This window comes from Elaeis guineensis, chromosome 7 (assembly GCF_000442705.2).
Source record: "Elaeis guineensis isolate ETL-2024a chromosome 7, EG11, whole genome shotgun sequence".
Lineage (NCBI taxonomy): Eukaryota > Viridiplantae > Streptophyta > Magnoliopsida > Arecales > Arecaceae > Elaeis > Elaeis guineensis.
Window position 1 is genome coordinate 43,159,809 of NC_025999.2, and position 19,377 is coordinate 43,179,185.

Sequence of the window (19,377 nt, forward strand, 5' to 3'; positions counted from 1 at the left end):
TTTTTTTTTTTGGTAAACTTTTGTTTAGTACTATTTGCTAAATTCCATCAAGGCATCAACCACTTTCATTAGTGCACTGGTGTCATTGTAATGGTAATGAAAATACGAAATGTGGCCCAGAAACTGACGTTTTGGTATATGTTGAATATGTATGATTTAGAAATAGTCTCAAATGGGGAACTAGTTTATTTTGTTTATTGACTATCTGAAATTCAGCAATAAAGGTTTTTGATTTCAGAAGGAAGCGTGACAGGATTTTCCCAATACGGACAAAGCTCTGTTTTACCCTATTTCATCAAAACATTGGCCAAAATTCACAGATTTGCTTGGACTGCAAGAAAAATATTGCATCATGGTGCCATTGCTCCGACCCAATCTGACCCGCACGCTCTACCGGTCCTTCCGACTTGGTACCAGTACTTGAATTGGACAGTTCGTGGAACGAAGGTGACGGAGGTGGGTGTCCGCCGCTCAACTGAAAGACGGGGAGAGCAGCGATGATAGCGCCGCCCGCCCCCCCCGCCGCTCCTCCTCCTCCTCCTTCCTTCGTGAGCCGGGCAGAGTCAGCACACCACCGACTCTACGAGTTCGCGAAGACTGCCCTTATCAAGATTTTCGTCTTCCCCTACGCCACCGTATGGCCTTCGGATCACTACCTAGTCTTATCCCCTTGCACAAATCATTCCCACTCTCCCCCGTCTCTCTCAATACTCCTTTGCCTTTCTTCTCCTGTTATTCTCTTTCCAACTGTAAGTAGGTCTGTGACTTGTACTGCGGCGGTGGCGCAGACACCGACAAGTGGGACGAAGCCCAGATCGGGCACTACATAGGAATCGGTGCGTCCACCCTCTTTTTTTCTTCCTTTGATTTCGATTTCAGATCTTTTCCTTAGTGGCTGAAGCTTGAGTCGTTTGATTGTTCTGGGAATTTAACGACAGATGCCTCAACGTCCGGCATCAGCGAAGCTCGCGAGGTATGGGAGAGCCAGAGGAAGCCTTACACCGCTGAGTTCTGTGAATTGGATCCTTCTGTTGTAAGTGTTCTGACCCCAGCTTCCCTGCTTTCACTGGTCTTACAGAGTTGCTGCAAGAGTTTCACCTGCTCTTATTCTTAATAAATAGTGCTAAGAACTAAAATAGTGAGGAATAAAAAAGAAGTTTATTGACTAAGTATAATGTCTCTCAATGTCTTCGAGATTATATTTCTCAAAAGTCTTTGCTGGTTGGTGAGCATGCACTTCTGAATTTAAGGATATCAATGGAGAGTCCCCCTTCCGTTTGTGCATATACATGTAATGGTGAAAAGTCACAGCGAATCAAGTAGTTGGATTACTCTCCATCGAGAATCTAGTAGCAAACAACATAACAGTGCAAATTTTGCTTCCGGATATAATGTACTTGCATGTTCCAGGAAAATTTAGACTCATCTTTGCAAGATAAGGGTATCCCAGCGGATATTGTTTGCTGTTTGCAGCATTTGCATGTAAGTTGGTAACCTTGATGATTTGTCCCTTAAACTCTTATTCCTCACCATGCTAATTGAAGAGCGCTCCTTTCCAGCTATGTTTTGAAAACGAGGAAAGAGCAAGGAGCCTGCTACATAACGTATCATCTTTGCTTAAACCAGGGGGATATTTTTTTGGCATAACTCCTGACTCATCTACCATATGGTATGGATTTAATTTTTTTTTGTTTTTAATTTGTCATATTGAGTTTACATGTTCTTTATTGTTGAATTATCATCGAATGAACAAGTATAGGACAATAATAGGGAAGTTAGATATCAACTATTTATTTGTTGGGATGTTGAACAAGTGGAATGTGAAATTTTGAAGAAGTGATATTGTACCGATAAGCACAGTTCTGAATATGCAAATTGTTGCTCCTGATGCTTTTAGAGAAATATAGATTATAAAGAGAACAATGATTTCTGAAAACCAGATTTACTTCATGCGTAGGGATCAGAAATGGAGCTATAATCTTGCTTAGTGAATAGGTCATCACTCTTTGCATAGGAGTGATTTACTCATATATATATATATAGAGAGAGAGCTGTGGTATGGTGAAACAAGTAAATTTTGATGCTAGTGGGTTTACAATTACACCAACTGAAACCAGTAAATTTTGATGCTAGTGGGTTTACAATTACCTCAACAGTTACATTACATGTTAGATGTATGTCTTAGAAGCTAATTTTGGCTGACGCATATCATAATTTTAGGATATAATTTTGTACTTAATGAGCACTCTTAATTCCTTTCATGTTGTATGTATCCATAAATCATCCAAGGGATTAATAAGATGATGACACATATTCTCAAAGAGTTAAAAATTTATATTATATGACATTGATGGTTAATTTCTAAATTGCTCCTGATCATAGGATCATCATGGGGATGGTGATTGATTTGGACAGATCGGTGCATGGATTATTTTTTTCGGATAGATGAGTCTCGAGTCTGCAGTGTAGGGACATTAAAGCGAGAGTGTAGGTGGTTGTTAGAGAATAACTAGCACTGAATGTGATCAACACGAGAAGTCACATGGATGTCTGCTCACTCGTTAGTGACTTTCTCTATGCTGCAGTAGTGTGACTGGTCCTTTGACCACGATGCTATGGCTGCTCACAGTGAGACTGATGGAGTTTGACTATACAGAAATATGGACTCAATGAGTTCTTGTAGTGGATGTTGGCGACAGTTGATATACTGTAGGAGCAGGGTGCGCATCTAGATGGGATCTATCAATCTTAGCTGAAAGAAATAGTCCTATGTGATTTATAAGACTGAGTTCAGAAGTCCTTGGCCAAGATAGTGTGATTGATGGAAAAAGAATTTTTATGGATATTCATAAGATGAACTCGAGTTGAATAAATCTTACATATGACTGACGATGGGATTTGACGAGTTTTCCATGATCTCTGTCTAGTCGGGACTCATGATAGAGGGACTGTATCACATGATAACTGCATCTAAAGGTTTATCACTTTTATTCTGCTGGATTGTTATTACATATTGCTACTGGTGAATTGTAGGGCCCATGAGCATCATCTTGATGATCGATGATTCTTGATGGGTAGAGTTGGAATGGTTCCAACCCATTGAAAAGAGTTTTGATGATATTGCGATATGGATCACAATATATCTCACTACTAATAGAATAGAACTTATGGGATCACACACAAAAGAGGCTTTTGACTGATCAGATGGTTGCATTGCGATTATGAATCACAATAGTATTTGATTATCAATATGATTGATGATTAATTCAATGCAAAAGTTGCAAAGTTCAATTCGCTAAGGGTTAGTGAATTGTTAGAGGATTTAATTTGCAATTGGATTGCAATAAGGCTCAATATGATTGAGCTATGGGGTTCAAATCAGATTTAATTTAATTTGATTTGGATTTGATTAGATCAAATCCTATTGGATAACAGGCTTGATTGGATCAAGCCCTATTGGTTATGAGATGACTTTATATCTAAGAAATTAATTCCTAAGTTTGATGGGTCTAACCTAACTAATTTTTTAATTAGGTTAGGACCTAATTAGTTAATTGGTTATAACCAATTCCTATGTTAGTTAGGATTTGGGCCAAGAATTAGTTAGGGATTTGATCAAAAAACTATATTTCCTTGTGTGACTAGGAATCCTCTAGAAACCCCAAAAACTCTTCACGCCACATCACACCATGCCGCCCCTTCTCCGTTGGTTTTGTGCATGAAATAAATCACGCCTCAAGGAATTTTTTCGTGGGGTATTACACGCCTAAGAAGGAGTTAGACTCCTATCCGAATTCATATACCACGCTAATTTAAAGGGGTCGGGCCAAGCAATTCTTACACGCTACATCCTTAGTTGAGGCTGCCTCAAACATCTCCTTCAAGCCCTTGTTCGACGCCTATTTAAAGGGGAAAAATCGTGAGATATTTGCTGGTTGTTCACGGCAAAAATCAGAGGAAGTGTTGCTGGTTTTGAGCATCAAAAATCAGATGAGTGCTCCCTCTTTGGCATGAGAAAAAGAGAGGAAGAATGTCTTCCTTATGGGCTGGAGAAAAGGAAGAAGAGTCTTCCTTCTTGTGGTCTGATTTTAGAGAAGAAAAGTTCCTCTTAGAGGCGTGCAAAGAAAGAAGAAATAGAGTTTTTTTCATGGTGTGAAAAAGGAAGAAAGAAGGAAGAGTTCCTTTTTGAATTTAGAATTTTTTAGGAAGAAAAAAGATTTCTTATACGTGGAAGAAAAGAGAAGAAAGAGTTCTTCTCTAGATCTCTAGCGTAGAGATTTTATCCTCCTGATCTTTTTCTTCTCTAAGAGATCTTGAGAGAAAAGAAGAGCCTTCTTCAACCATCAAGATGCGATCTCTGCAAGGAAGCTAGCACTCCAATGAGATCAAAGGCTTCTGATTAAATCAAAGTCTTGTGTGGATACCCATAGAAGTCGGACGTTTGTGCGGCTTCAAAGGGATCTGGAAGATATTCAAGATCATCGCTTCACAGGTGAAGATCGACTCGCGGTGAAGATTCAGATTTGAAAGTGGAAAAGCGAAACAGGTACGCGATCTAATCATGTGTTTATTTCAGATTAAAAATCAGATCATGTTATTTTTGCATATGAACTAGATCCTTAGATGCCTTCATATGATGAATGCATGTTATTGATTAAAAGGGTTTTAATCTTATTATTCCGCTGTGTTTTGGTTTGGAAAAAAATTTTGAAATCTACATGCACGAGCACCTTATAAATTCCAACACTACAATCATATTATGCTTGTTGTTGGTGCAAAAATCCACCGGCGTCGGAGAAGCTGGAGTCGAGGGAGTCGCGGTCGCCGTTGGGACCTGCAAAGGAAGTCTAAATCGGAGTTGGAGGTGCTCCGGCAAGACCCTCCGACGCTCAAGTCAGTTCTCTGCCTCAACAAGAATGGAGTGCTCGAACGAAAATTTTAGCAGAGTTTCGAGATAGAAATTAGAGCTTAGAGAATAACGTATCTGGGATCTCCTTTTTATAGGCGGAGGGTGCAACAGACTGATAGCGATGTTTGTAATTGCCTGGTAGTGGGCCGTTCGGGGCCAGGAGGAGTTTGTTACGAAGAGTGGTGGAGTGGAGTCGTGGCTATCACTGTGGCCTGCCACGTGGAGCCTGTTGCGGGGAGTGGAGCAGAGTCGTGGCCATTACTGTGGCCTGCCAGGGAGTGATGGAGCCGCGCAGAATCCGTCGCAGGAAGTGGAGCAGAGTTGTGGCCGTTACTGTGGCCTGCCAGGGAGTCCAGGCCTATCGGCCGAAGCTCGGTTGAGGTGTCTGGCGGAGAGAGGTAGCTATCCATCTGAGAGGAGCTCGGATGTTGCTGGCGAGCCTTCTACCGTTGGATGCCTTGGGCGTTAATACTGCAGGCGAGGGCCATTTGCTGTAGGAGCTCGGCCAGAGGCTTTTCGTAGACGAAGTTCGGTTTCACGTAGAATTCGGCAAAGGGTCGACCAGCAGCGGATGTCGGATGGCGCTGGAGAGGAACATCCACTGGAGGGGTCTAGCTGCTGGAGTCCGTGTGCCGTAGGAGTTCGTCCGGAATCTATCCGCTGCAAGAGTTCGGTCGGAGTCCGATCTCCGTAGAAGCCCGGATGGAGATCATTTGTCAAGGAAACTCGGCCGAAGCCTGCCTGCAATGGAAATCCGGAAGGAATTCGTCCATAATGGGAGCTCGGGTGAAGGCTTACAGTGAAAATCCGGTGCGGACCGCTCGTAGTAGAAATTTGAAGTAGACTGCTTGTAGCAGAAGCTCGGAGTAGATCGCTTGCGGCAGAAGTTCGGAGTCCGGTCTTTGTAGGAGTTCGGATGAGGTCTACCTGCAACAGGAGTTCAGGGCGGAAGTCCGGCTCCCGTAGGAGCCCGGATGAAGACTACCTGCAGCCGGAGTTCGGGGAAGAAGTCCGGCTTCCGTAGGAGTCCGGATGAAGACTACCTGCAGCCGGAGTTCGGGGAAGAAGTCCGACTCCCATAGGAGCTCGGATGAAGACTACCTGCAGCCGGGGTTTGGGGAAGAAGTCCGACTCCCGTAGGAGCTCGGATGAAGGCTACCTGCAGCCGGGGTTCGGGGAAGAAGTCCGACTCCCGTAGGAGCTCGGATGAAGACTACCTGCAGCCGGAGTTTGGGGAAGAAGTTCGGCTTCCGTAGGAGTCCGGATGAAGACTACCTACAGCCGGGGTTCGGGGAAGAAGTCCGGCTCCCGTAGGAGCCCGGACGAAGTCTAGAAGGTGGTCGACCACCGCAGAAACTTGGGTGGAGTCCGTCCGTCGTGGAGAATCCGGTCGACGCTGGTGGGAGTTTATCCGTCGGCAGAACTTGGGAATGTTACGGAGGCTCGGCCGCCGGAGAGGTTCGGAAAGATGTCGCCGAAGGTCGGACGTCGGTAGAATCCCTGGAGGGTCACTCCTGACACGAACTTCGGCTGGGGGGTATTTTATATCCAACACCAGTCCCCCTACTTCCGAGTTCGAGTTTCGAATGAAGGAAGTACAGAAAAATTTTTACAGCCGAAGTTGCCCCCTTGAATCCCGCGCACGACTGCCCTCGGAAATCCTGGCATTTAATGCGCGCGTACTGGAGTCTTTTTCCAATTAGGGCGATCCGAAGAGTCCTTTCGGAATTTTCGCTGGAGCGTAATTCCAAGTGCCACACCATAATGGTCCCGCCAGCAGTCAGCCCTACGCCACGGTGAGTGGACATGTGGCGGGCATTGGTTGACCTAGGGATATCTGCCACCATAACTGTGCCAGGTCCCGTCGCTTTTTTAAACCCCCTCCTTCCCTCCAGGGACTTCATTTCGCCTGAGAGTCCAGACGACGCCTTTCTTCTGCCTGAGAGTTTAGCCACCCATCGGCGCCCTTTTCGACCCCAAGCATTCTTTGCACCAATCTTCGCCATCTCCGCCGGCTCCCCGCCGCCTTCAATCTTCCGAGCCCTTTCGAGGAGTTCTCCTATCGGGGCTTCTGTCCGGAGGTCAATCTCGAGAGGATGCTACGGATCGAGAGGAGTAGGAGGGGGGAAACAGTGGCCTGCAAGTTCAGCGGCTGCCGAACTGCCACTGAGGGTTCCCACAACTTCGAAGGGGGCTCGAGGGAGAATTTCTTCAACAACAGGGATTTAATAACGGAACCAGCCGGTGAGCGCGTCCTGCCCGAGAATTTCGAAGTAGTTGAACGGGGCGACACCGGTCAAGGGGGTAGAGTTGCCGTCATAAGTTGTGGCGGGTTTCTTGACGTTGTCGGGGTCGAGGGACCAGAGGCGGTCGGCGCTGACGGTGGGACAGTAGAACTTGTTGCGGGGGCGGTGGAAGTAGCACATGCCGACCCCGCCGAAGTACCTAGGATGGTGGTTGTCGGAGAGCACACGGTGGTGGTGCATGCCTCCGGCGTCATCGCGGCCTCCGGGGTACTTCCGATTTTTTCCGATACAGGTCGTCGCTGCCGTTGCCGTCGCTGCCGCTGCCCCTTGAATTCTATCCCCCCTTTTCCCCCTAGGGTTGGGGTTTTGGCAATGGAGCGGAACGAGGTGGGGGGCGAGAGTCGATGGGTTCATCACACGCACTGAGAAATACTGCTGAGAAGGATGGAGCCGGAAGGAGAAGTCGAAAGCTTGAAGCGGTCTCTAATGTATTCTTTTCAAGTCTTGTAGTAATGTTCTTTTTCCCCGGTCCTCAGGGCTTTGTAACGTACACCTTGTTAATCGAGAATGAAAAGGAGATTTTTGTCACCTTGTCCGCACTTTGCGTCAAATTGTCGCCTGCCGAACTTCTTTCATTCACTATTGCTATTGTTGTATTCCCCCTTTTTTTTTTTCGATGCCGATGTCATCTGGAGGTTCTTGATCGTTGCCACGTCGGCTTGCTTTTCTTGTCATCTTTCTTCTTCAGCCTCAAGAGCTCTGTAATGTATACTTAGTTAATGACATGAGAAGGGAATTTTTCGTTACCTCTTTTATTCACGTGTTGAATTATCGTTTGCCGAGCTCCTTTCGGCTTTTGCATTGCTCAATATCGATGCCGTTCGGAGGTACTCGATTGCCGTCGCATTGATCCGTCCTTTTGTTTATGGCCGTAGATTTGTCCGGGGCCACTCGAGTTTGACGCCTCCTTTCAGAGTTCGAGCTCGGAGGTCTGAGCTTCTTGTCGCTCCGAGGAAGCCGTCTTATCCTTGGCCTGTGTTGAGAGCTCTCTTGGAGACCGGGGATTTTGATAAGAACCCCAATCCTCGCTGAGACGAGGTTCCCTGTATCTTTGATGTAATTTGTTTTTCATTCGTCGTTGATGCAGTTCGTCGCTTTCCTTTTTAACCCCCCTCCCCTTTTTTCTTTTTCTTTTCTCGAGTGAGGGTTTTCCTTCTGCTCTTAGTGGGGTCGCGGGAGCGCGGAGGGGCCGCTGAGAAGGTTCCCTTTTTCCTATCTGGTCTCGAATGATCGGACCTTAGTTGGTGTCAGGACGATGTTCTTCCCTTATTTCCGATGTAATCGGTTTCAGCTCAGGTTAGGACGAGGTTCTCTTTCTGTTCCTAATAAGGCTGCCGGGGCACACATGGGCATTGCAGGACCTCTCCCCCCATCCGGTCTAAGGGTAATCGAGTCTTCGCCGTTGCTCATGTTAGGACGAGGTTCTCCTTCTGTCCCTAACAGGGCTGTGGGGGCACATATGGGCGTTGCAGGGCCTCTTCCCTCATCCGATTTAAGTGTAACCGGGCCTTCGACTTTGCTCCTGTTAGGGCGAGGTTCTCCTCCTGTCCCTAACAGGGCTATGGGAGCACATATGGGCGTTGCAGGGCCTCTCCCCCCATCCGATCTAAGTGTAACCGGGCCTTCGACTTTGCTCCTGTTAGGGCGAGGTTCTCTTCCTGTCTCTAACAAGGCTGTGGGGGCACATATGGGCGTTGGAGGGCCTCTCCCCCCATCCGGTCTAAGTGTAACCGGACCTTCGACTTTGCTCCTGTTAGGGCGAGGTTCTCCTCCTGTCCCTAACAGGGCTGTGGGGGCACATATGGGCGTTGCAGGGCCTCTCCCCCCATCCGGTCTAAGTGTAACCGGGCCTTCGATTGTGTCGAGATGAGGTTCTCCTCCTGCTCCCGACACGGTTTGTTTCGATTGTCCTGTCGATATAGGCTCGTGCCAAGAGAGAAGACATGTGGATATAAAACTTTTATTTAAAGTAAAGTTATCCGTAATACATTCGTAAATTTTTCGAGCTCCATGGTCGCGGGAGGTCTGCTCCTCCGAGCTCCTTGAGGTAGTAAGTTCCGGACCGGACTACCTCCTTGACTTCGTACGGGCCTTCCCAATTTGGGGCAAGCTTTCCTCTATCCTGAGGTTGCGAGACAGCGGCTCGTCGAAGCACTAGGTCTCCCGCTCTAAAGACTTTGTTTTTGACCCGGGAGTTGTAATAGCGGGCGACTTTCTGTCTGTAGGCTGCCATCCGAACTTGAGCTACCTCCCGCTTTTCTTCTAACAAGTCGAGGTTGGCTTTAAGGCCTTGCGAATTGTGATGTTCGTTGAATGCCACGACTCGTGCCGACGGGAGTTTGAGCTTAATTGGGATAACAGCTTCCGTTCCGAAGGCTAAAGCGAAGGGGGTCTCCCCCGTGGGCAATCTTTGGGTAGTTCGGTACGCCCACAACACATGATAAAGTTCGTCTGCCCAAGTTCCCTTCGCTTTTTCGAGCCTTGTCTTGATTCCTTGCAGCAGAGTTCTGTTGGTCACTTCGGCTTCGCCGTTGGCCTGAGGATGGGCTACCGATGTGAAGTTGTGGGAGATGTTTAGGTCTTCACAAAATTCGGCGAATCTCGCTCCCGCAAATTGCCGTCCATTATCAGTGATTAGGATCCTCGGCAGGCCGAACCTGCAAACGATTGACTTCCAGACGAAGTCTTGCACTTTAGCTTCTGTGATTTTCGCCAGTGGTTCGGCTTCAACCCACTTGGTGAAATAGTCAATTGCTACCAGAAGGAACTTCCTCTGCCCCGACGCCACGGGAAAGGGTCCAAGGATATCCATTCCCCATTGCGCAAACGGCCATGGGGCGCTCAAGGGTGTAAGCTCGGAGGCGGGCTGTCTCTGGATGTTGGCATATCTCTGACATCGGTCACACTTTCTGACGTATTCAATGGAGTCACGATACATTGTCGGCCAGTAGTACCCTTGGCGGAGCAACTTGTGGGATAAGGATCTAGCCCCCAGATGGCTTCCGCAGATTCCTTCGTGCACCTCCCACAAGGCGTAGTCAGCTTCCGAAGGCCGGAGATATTTTAAAAGGGGCAAAGAGTATGATCTCTTGTACAACTTGTCCTCGTAAAGGATGTATCGGGAGGCTTGATTTCTGAGCTTCCGAGCCTCTTTTGCATCATGAGGGAGAATTCCGTCTCTGAGATATGCCACCAGTGGGTCGATCCAACTGGGTTCATGGCCAATTTCCATCACGGGCCGCGATTCTTCCGTACTTGGGCACTCCAAAACTTCAAAGAGAACACCCTTGGGCAATTCAGCCGGAGCCAGCGTAGCCAACTTGGAGAGAAGATCGGCCCTGGTATTTTTCATTCTTGGAATCTGCCTGATGTTGAAGCTACTAAAGGCGGGGACGAGCTCCTTTATCTTTTCAAGATATTTAGCCATGCTGTCCTCCCGTGCTTCGTAGTTTTCGCTGACTTGTCCCACTACCAATTGGGAGTCGCTGTAAACTTGGAGCCGATCTACTCCTAATTCTTTGGCGATTCTCAATCCTGCGACCAGAGCTTCGTATTCCGCTCCATTGTTCGTTGCGGGGAATTCGAAGCGCAGCGCGTACTCCGCGACGATCCCCTCCGGACTGATCAAAATCAGGCCCGTGCCTGCGCCCGACATGTTGGAGGATCCGTCCACATAGAGGGCCCAAAAGCAGTCAGGGGGGTCTGTTTCTTCTTCAGAGGGGTTCAGTCGGGACTTCAGGCCGTCAACTTCACCTTGTTCAGGCTCGGTCTCCTCCGAGATAGTGCATTCTACTATAAAATCTGCCAATATCTGGGCTTTTACTATCGGCCTAGGTTGATAGTTGATGTCGAATTCTGTGAGCTCGATCGTCCATTTCGCTATCCTTCCGGAAGCATCCGCCCGGTGCAGAATTGCCTTAATCGGCTAGTCGGTGAGCAACGTTACGGTGTGCTCTTGAAAGTAAGGTCGGAGCCTCCGGGCTGCAATCAACAAGGCGTAAGTTAGTTTCTCTAATTTGGTATACCTGGTTTTGGCGTCTCTCAACACGCGACTGATTTAGTAGATCGGCCGTTGGATTTTTGCTTCTTCCTTGACAAGAACTGCTGCGAGGGCCATAGGGGAGACCGCCAGGTACAAGAACAACTCCTCCCCGGGCTCGGGCTTCGCCAATAGCGGAGGCGAGCCGAGATAGCTCCTTAATTCTTCGAACGTCCGTTGACACTCAGTGGTCCAACAGAAGTTCTTCGGCCGCTTGAGGGTTTGGAAGAAGGGTAAGCACCGTTCAGCCGACCTCGCAACGAAGCGATTCAGGGCTGCCACCCTCCCTGTAAGGGTTGAACCTCTTTTATCGACTTCGGGGCGGCCATCTCCTGGATGGCGCGAATTTTCTCCGGATTGGCTTCAATTCCGCGTCCCGATACCATGAAGCCCAGGAACTTCCCCGAGGTCACTCTGAAAGCACACTTACTCGGGTTCAGCTTCATCTTATATCTTCGGAGGACGCCGAAGGTCTCCTCGAGGTCGGTGACGTGGTTCGTTGAAGATTTGTTTTTCACGAGCATGTCGTCCACGTAGACCTCCATGTTGCGGCCGATCTGCTCCTTGAAGATTTTGTTCACCAGCCGCTGATAGGTCGCACCTGCATTTTTGAGGCCGAAAGGCATGACCCTGTAACAGTAAAGACCACGGTTAGTAATGAAAGTAGTCTTTTCTTCGTCTTCTGGCGTCATTCTGATTTGATTATAGCCGGAGAATGCATCCATAAAGGTGAGAAGCTCATGGCCCGAGGTTGCATCCACCAGTTGATCAATCATGGGCAGAGGGTAGCTGTCTTTTGGGCAGGCTTTATTCAGCTTTTTGAAGTCTATACACATCCTCCACTTGCCGTTTGCCTTTTTGACTAGGACAACGTTGGAAATCCAGTCAGGATAATTGACCTATCTAATGAATCCGGCTTTCAGGAGTTTATCCACTTCCTCGGCTATCGCTTTTTGCCTTTTCGGTGCATGACCCCAGATTTTTTCTTTCATCGGTCGATGCTTCGGATCAACGGCCAGACGATGTTCCATGACCTCTGCGTCAATCCCCGGCATGTCCGCTGGAACCCAAGCGAAAACGTCCGCATTCTTTCGTAGGAAATCAATGAGCTGCGTCCGCACCTCTTCCCCCAGGTTGGAGCCAATCTTCACCACATGCTCTGTATTTCCATCATTCAAAGGGATCGAAACCAAATCTTCGATTGGCCCGCCCCTTTCCTCAGCGAGATCGTCGCGGGCGTCCAATCCATCAACCGGACAGAGGTCAGATTGGTCACTTCTTTGCAAGGCTATGCTGTAGTAGTGTCTGGCCAGGGCTTGGTCTCCCTTGACTTCTCCGACCCCCTGGTTAGTAGGGAACTTCAATTTCAGATGGTAGGTCGACACCACGGCCCGGAGGGCGTTGAGGCCATGTCGGTCGAGGATTGCGTTGTAGGCTGACGGTGCCTTCACCACCAGGAAATCCACCAAAGCCCTGGACTGTCTTGGATATCGACTCGCAGCTATAGTCAAAGTTATTACCCCCTCCACCGGGATAGCATCGCCGGTAAACCCTACCAGGGGGGAGCTAATCGGCCCCAAACGACCGTCAAGGATGGACATTTTTGAGAAGGTGTCGTAGAACAAAATATCGGCCGAACTTCCATTGTCGACAAGAATGCGGCGCACATCGTAATTACCTATATTTAAGGAAACTACAACCGCATCGTTATGAGGGAATTGAACTCCCCGAGCATCTTCCTCAGTAAAGGTTATGGATTCTTCAATCCTTTGCCGCTTGGGAGATTCGGCCAATACATCGGTTGTTCCATGCTGGGATTCTTCCGAGATGGTGTTGGTGAAATCGGTCGGAGGCTGATCATCGGACTGCTCCATGCCGACTGCTGTCGCCGGAGGAAGAGGAGCCTGGGAAATCGGAGACGGGGCCGGGGCTTGCGGAGCCTGTTGAGATCTGGCCGCGGAGGCCGTCGACCGCCTGGAGGATGCCCTTTCGGGTGGCATCAGGTGGAGATCAGGCAGGAAACTGGAGGAGAGGATGTCGGAGAAGATGATTGGAGGCTGTCCCGTTGAGCGCTCCTTTAAGAACAAGGGTACTGCGAAGACACAGCCCCCTTCCTCTAGCGCCAATCCTGTTGGTGCAAAAATCCGCCGGCGTCGGAGAAGCTGGAGTCGAGGGAGTCGCGGTCGCCGTCGGGACCTGCAAAGGAAGTCTAAACCGGAGTTGGGGGTGCTCTGACAAGACCCTCCGACGCTCAAGTCAGTTCTCTGCCTCAACAAGAATGGAGTGCTCGAACGAAAATTTTAGCAGAGTTTCGAGATAGAAATTAGAGCTTAGAGAATAACGTATCTGGGGTCTCCTTTTTATAGGCGGAGGGTGCAACAGACTGATAGCGACGTTTGTAATTGCCTGGTAGTGGGCCGTTCGGGGCCAGGAGGAGTTTGTTACGAAGAGTGGTGAGTGGAGTCGTGGCTATCACCGTGGCCTGCCACGTGGAGCCTGTTGCGGGGAGTGGAGCAGAGTCGTGGCCATTACTGTGGCCTGCCAGGGAGTGCTGGAGCCGCACGGAATCCGTCGTAGGAAGTGGAGCAGAGTTGTGGCCGTTACTGTGGCCTGTCAGAGAGTCCAGGCCTAACGGCCGAAGCTCGGTTGAGGTGTCTGGCGGAGAGAGGTAGCTATCCATCTGAGAGGAGCTCGGATGTTGCTGGCGAGCCTTCTACCGTTGGGTGCCTTGGGCGTTAATACTGCAGGCGAGGGCCATTTGCTGTAGGAGCTCGGCCAGAGGCTTTCCGTAGACGAAGTTCGGTTTCACGCAGAATTCGGCAAAGAGTCGACCGGCAGCGGATGTCGGATGGCGCTGGAGAGGTTCATCCGCTGGAGGGGTCCAGCTGCTGGAGTCCGTGTGCCGTAGGAGTTCGTCCGGAATCTATCCACTACAGGAGTTCGGTCGGAGTCCGATCTCCGTAGAAGCCCGGATGGGGATCATTTGTCAAAGGAACTCGGCCGAAGCCTGCCTGCAATGGAAATCCGGAAGGAATTCGTCCACAATGGGAGCTCGGGTGAAGGCTTACAGTGAAAATCCGGCGCGGACCGCTCGTAGTAGAAATTTGAAGTAGACCGCTTGTAGCAGAAGCTTGGAGTAGATCGCTTGCGGTAGAAGTTCGGAGTCCAGCCTTTGTAGGAGTTCGGATGAGGTCTACCTGCAACAGGAGTTCAGGGCGAAAGTCCGGCTCCCGTAGGAGCCCGGATGAAGACTACCTGCAGCCAGAGTTCGGAGAAGAAGTTCGGCTCCCGTAGGAGTCCGGATGAAGACTACCTGCAGCCAGAGTTCGGGGAAGAAGTCCGACTCCCGCAGGAGCTTGGATGAAGACTACCTGCAGCCGGGGTTCGGGGAAGAAGTCCGACTCCCGTAGGAGCTCGGATGAAGGCTACCTGCAGCCGGAGTTTGAGGAAGAAGTTTGGCTCCCGTAGGAGTCCGGATGAAGACTACCTGCAGCCGGGGTTCGGAGAAGAAGTCCGGCTCCCGTAGGAGCCCGGACGAAGTCTAGAAGGTGGTCGACTACCGCAGAAACTTGGGTGGAGTCCGTCCGTCGTGGAGAATCCGGTCGACGCTGGTGGGAGTTTATCCGTCGGCAGAACTTGGGAATGTTGCGGAGGCTCGGTCGCCGGAGAGGTTCGGAAAGATGTCGCCGAAGGTCGGACGTCGGTAGAATCCCTGGAGGGTCACTCCTGGCACGAACTTCGGCTGGGGGGTATTTTATACCCAACACTTGTCATAAATAATATATCGGCAGTATTCAAGGAATGATGCTAATGTGCTACGAAATGCTGTTTGCTAATCATATTGCATTACTGATAGGTTTTGGAGGAAAATTTTTAAATGTCCACGGATGTGTAGAATGGGAAAAAGTATGCAAAATGCAGTAATAGTGAAAGTAAAAGTGGATGTGAGGCACCAAATTGATGATATATGTAGAATAGTTGAAGCGCAGATAAAAAGCCATAACGAAACTTTCATTAGATGGATGATGCAGAAAACTTTGGTAAAAAATTTATTAGATGATAGGAAGGCCCAAAATGTTGTATGGTTCATAGTAACGAGCAATTCAGAAGGTCCAAGCACATAAAATCAATCTGTTATTGATCACATTATTGAGGTGGATCCAAACAAGTGACTGAAAGAAAAGGTGAATAAGAAGCAAGAATGGTCATTAAACAATAAAAAAAAAAAAAAATACTTACAGCGATTCATCAAGATGAATGTTGGAAAACTGAAAACCCCATGAGAAAAAGAACAAGAAGAACCCAGTAAATAAGAAACTGAAAATAATGATTCAAAACACTCCCTTTCATAAGAATGACTCTGGGGTTTTAAATACTTGTGGGATAGCAAGGCACCTCACCATCTCGAGTGTTTGGATAGACAAGCTGGGAAATTGACCAGTATGGGACAGGATCCACCATCCTAAGTGTCAGGATGCAGCGCATCCTTTTCCATGGAAAAATAGCCACATCCCAGAGGACTGAAACCTTTGGCAACTCAATGAAGTCAGGGTTATTTATTTTAGGTCTTTTCTATCTTCGAATAGAATGTTTGCAAAAGCTTTTAGACTAGAATACAATCATCAGCTGAATTGGGAGATCATAGCATGCCCTTCATTGTGAATGTATTTGCAAGAAGTAAAATATTTATATATAAATGATATGCCCTAGAATAAGGTGTGAGAATTCAAGAGCAAAACATATAATAACAACGGTGTAGGAGGACCATCATAAATCAAGAGCTGCACAAAAGATAAATGTGGTATTCAATGGGGTAGCATATGAAGAGGGTTACTAGAGATGCTCTTGGAGAATTTTCAGTAAGCTGGTTACATGTAATTGAACCTTGCTGATGAATCCAAAGATAGTGAAAGGTCTTGCTTAATGATAGAGCAAAAAGACATTGGTTAAAGCTAAGAAAGATACATAGAAGCTAGTAATGCTAATTATATAGTTCATCATGATCTAATATGATGAGTCTCAAAACTAGATGGGAAAAAAAAAAAAATCTAAATATCAATATATGAGAGGAAAAGTAAAAATGTAGATCAAGTTAGATTTTGCGAAAGAGTGAACCTAGAATTGGGGTATTTAATTTTTAGAGTTTGCCTTTAATAGTACTAGTAAAAGTGTAGATGAAAATGCACATTTAGAAGAAGAAACATTTGCTTTTATTTATTCTACCAAAATAAACTAAATTCTATAAAATTTTCTCAAAAATTTTCTTAAACTATCTTTTTTTAGAGTCATGAAGCAATAAGCATCCTCTCAAATTCTCTTTAGGACTTGTACAATGATAGTATGTTATTTAAGAAAGGAGATCATATCCCAGATTTTTGGGAAGTTCCTGTTGGATCTGGTGGGATTGTCTCGAAGAAAGGGAGGGGAGCGAGGGAGGGAGCTTGAGTGGGAAAGGGAGAGTATAGGGGATCGACCCCAGCGAAACCCCGTGCTCTCTCTCTTTGGCTTCTGCTCCCTCCCTTTCTCCTGCCTTTGTTCTTTGATGATCTTGCTATATCTAGTTGGAACATCTCAAACAAGCCCTACACGATATGTTGCGTGTGATCCCAGAGAAAGGAAAGAAGAAAAGTCCTGAGTCTCCTGACATATTTTTGGTCCTTAATGTTTACCTTGCCTGATTATAAGGGTAACCAATTTCACTTTATTTTTTCCTTGATTGCAGAAAAGGGTAAGGACACAACCATCCTTTTAAAAAGTACCTAATCCTCATAATACCAAAAATTTGCTTAACCTTTTCTGCCTTTTAACAATCATTAACCTCACTCAAGTGCAGTTGAGCCTAAACTAAACAATTCTACCATCGATTCCCTCTTTATGCAGTTAGTTGCAAACTGAATATTAAAAAATGTATCTTGGAAGGTCAAATAACATTGATAACTTAAAATACATTCCAGAAAAATTGAAAAACCTAAGTGCTCTATATGTGATTAGTTTTCATCAATATATTTTTAAAATGGGATGTCATATTAGTTGTAGCTTAAGATATACTGATAATAGGTCGTAAGATTTGCTTTTGAATGGATTTGTTGTGCTGAAGATATTCTTTTTCTCCCTACATTTCCTGGGCTTTTGAATTTAGCGAATCCCCAAAATGCTTATCAAGAGATTAAGAAATTGTTTAAGGATGTGGCATTTGCAAAACAGCTATTTGGAGGTGATGCATGACAACAAAACCAAGGGATTAATCATCTATTTACATGATTCCCATGATTATGGTTGATATCATCTGCTACAAGATTTTGGACATGAAATTCAAAGCCCTTCTATTCTAGGACTTTTTCTTATAGGCTTTTCATAGATGTCAGATCTATGCTAGATACAGAAGGTTTGAACCCAATAATATGACATAGTCTGTATAGATTGTCATATTGTACAGGATGCATTAGTGAAAAGTGGAAACCTTGTCAATAAAGAGATCATTTTCTTAAGGAAATGCACATCTTTTTGTGTGCATCATGAGATAGTTTCTCACTAATCACTCAGTTCTGATTGCATCAGTTTATTCCTGAAAAAAAAAACCTACAATCGAGAAGCTAGATGAAGACTCTGCTTGCTTGTTAGTCATATCCAAAAAAAAAAAAAGGTTAGCTATTACATTTTCTAACCATCTTTCTAAATATTAACTTAAGTTTATTACATTTTGGTTTTATTTTTTGTTAAGACATTGGTGTTTCTATGCAATGTGGTGAACAAATTACATCTCCTAAATCCTATGTTGATGAAACTAAACTCTAAAAAGTTTAATGTATAAGTACTTGGATACTATCCACCCCCTTGGCCCGATGCCTTCCGGGTTGAATCCTGCTGCATCATTATATAGGTTGAACATCAATAAACATATTATTTTTGGTTGGTTGATTGGAGTTTTGAAAGCTTTGCCATACTAGGATAGATTTAATTCTACTTTCTCTAAACATTTCATGTATTCTATTATGTTATTCTGGTTTAGCCTTTCCGACCTATGTGTCTTTTATATTTCCAATTTTTAATTGTATCGAGTTACTAAGCCATGCCAATTTCTCAGGACAAAATATCAGAAGAATGTCGAAGCTTCGCATGGTAAAGGAAGTGGTCTGAAGCCAAACACAGTTCCAAATTGCATACGTTCAGAGAACTATGTCATTACATTTGAAGTTGAGGAAGAGAAGTATGAACATGATATCTATATATATATATACATACATACCCCCCCCCCCCCCACCCACACATATGTATGTATGTATATCTGTATAGGTACATACGTATATATGTATATACATATATACGTATATACCTATACAGATATACGTACACACATACATACATACATACATATATATATATACATATATATATATATATACATATACGTATATATATGTATATATACGTATATATATGTATGTATGTATGTATGTATATATATATATATGTATGTATGTATGTATGTATATAACATTTCCCTGTCTTTTTTCTTTGTCCATTTTATTAAATACACATTGCCTGCTTTCTGATCCATTACATGAAAATAAATTTTCAGGTTTCCTTTATTCGGGAAGAAATATCAACTGAAATTTGCTAATGACATAACTTCTGAGACCCATTGCTTAGTCCACTTTCCAAGCCTAATCAGGTTAAATTTACGTCCTTTTTTTGTTTGCATTATGATTATTGGAAACCAGGATAGGTCTTCAAGATGTAGGTTAAAAGGATCTCATTGTGATAAAACCTAAATCAGGTTAGCTAGAGAAGCAGGTTTGGAATATGTGGAGATGCAAAATTTGACCGAGTTTTATGATGATAACAGGTGACACTATGTTATTTTCATCTTCTAATTTTTATCTGCAAGTTTTGTTTTGACTTGCATGAAAGCAGAATTTGGTATTGTGAATTTTGATGTTCAAGTCAAATCAATAGTTCAGCAAATCACGGTGATATTTTGATATTCTTTTATTTGAATGTTTGTTGTATGTTCTCAGATTTGATGCAAATTGAATGCTGATAAAATTATGGAGGTTGGCCATGTTCTTGCTAGTAAGGTTTAAAGCACATTAGGATTACTGAAACCTTTTGCAGCATATCAT

The 19,377-nt window shown here is 45.8% G+C and overlaps 1 protein-coding gene across 2 annotated transcripts; it reads left to right on the plus strand.

The window, feature by feature from the left end:
- Window positions 1-242: 242 nt before the first annotated feature.
- On the plus strand, window positions 243-19,172 carry LOC105035188 (mRNA cap guanine-N(7) methyltransferase 2). 2 transcript variants are annotated; one of them, XM_010910634.4, is made up of 8 exons: window positions 253-635; window positions 758-836; window positions 939-1,033; window positions 1,411-1,482; window positions 1,560-1,669; window positions 18,339-18,461; window positions 18,834-18,926; window positions 19,032-19,171. In XM_010910634.4, the coding sequence occupies exons 1-8, from the start codon at window positions 498-500 to the stop codon at window positions 19,102-19,104; spliced, it is 783 nt and encodes a 260-aa protein (XP_010908936.2). In that variant the 5' UTR covers window positions 253-497; the 3' UTR covers window positions 19,105-19,171. The 2 variants fall into 2 exon arrangements, with proteins under 2 accessions (XP_010908937.2, XP_010908936.2); XM_010910635.4 differs by lacking the exon at window positions 1,411-1,482 and having other exon boundaries at window positions 243-635; window positions 19,032-19,172.
- Window positions 19,173-19,377: the final 205 nt, after the last annotated feature.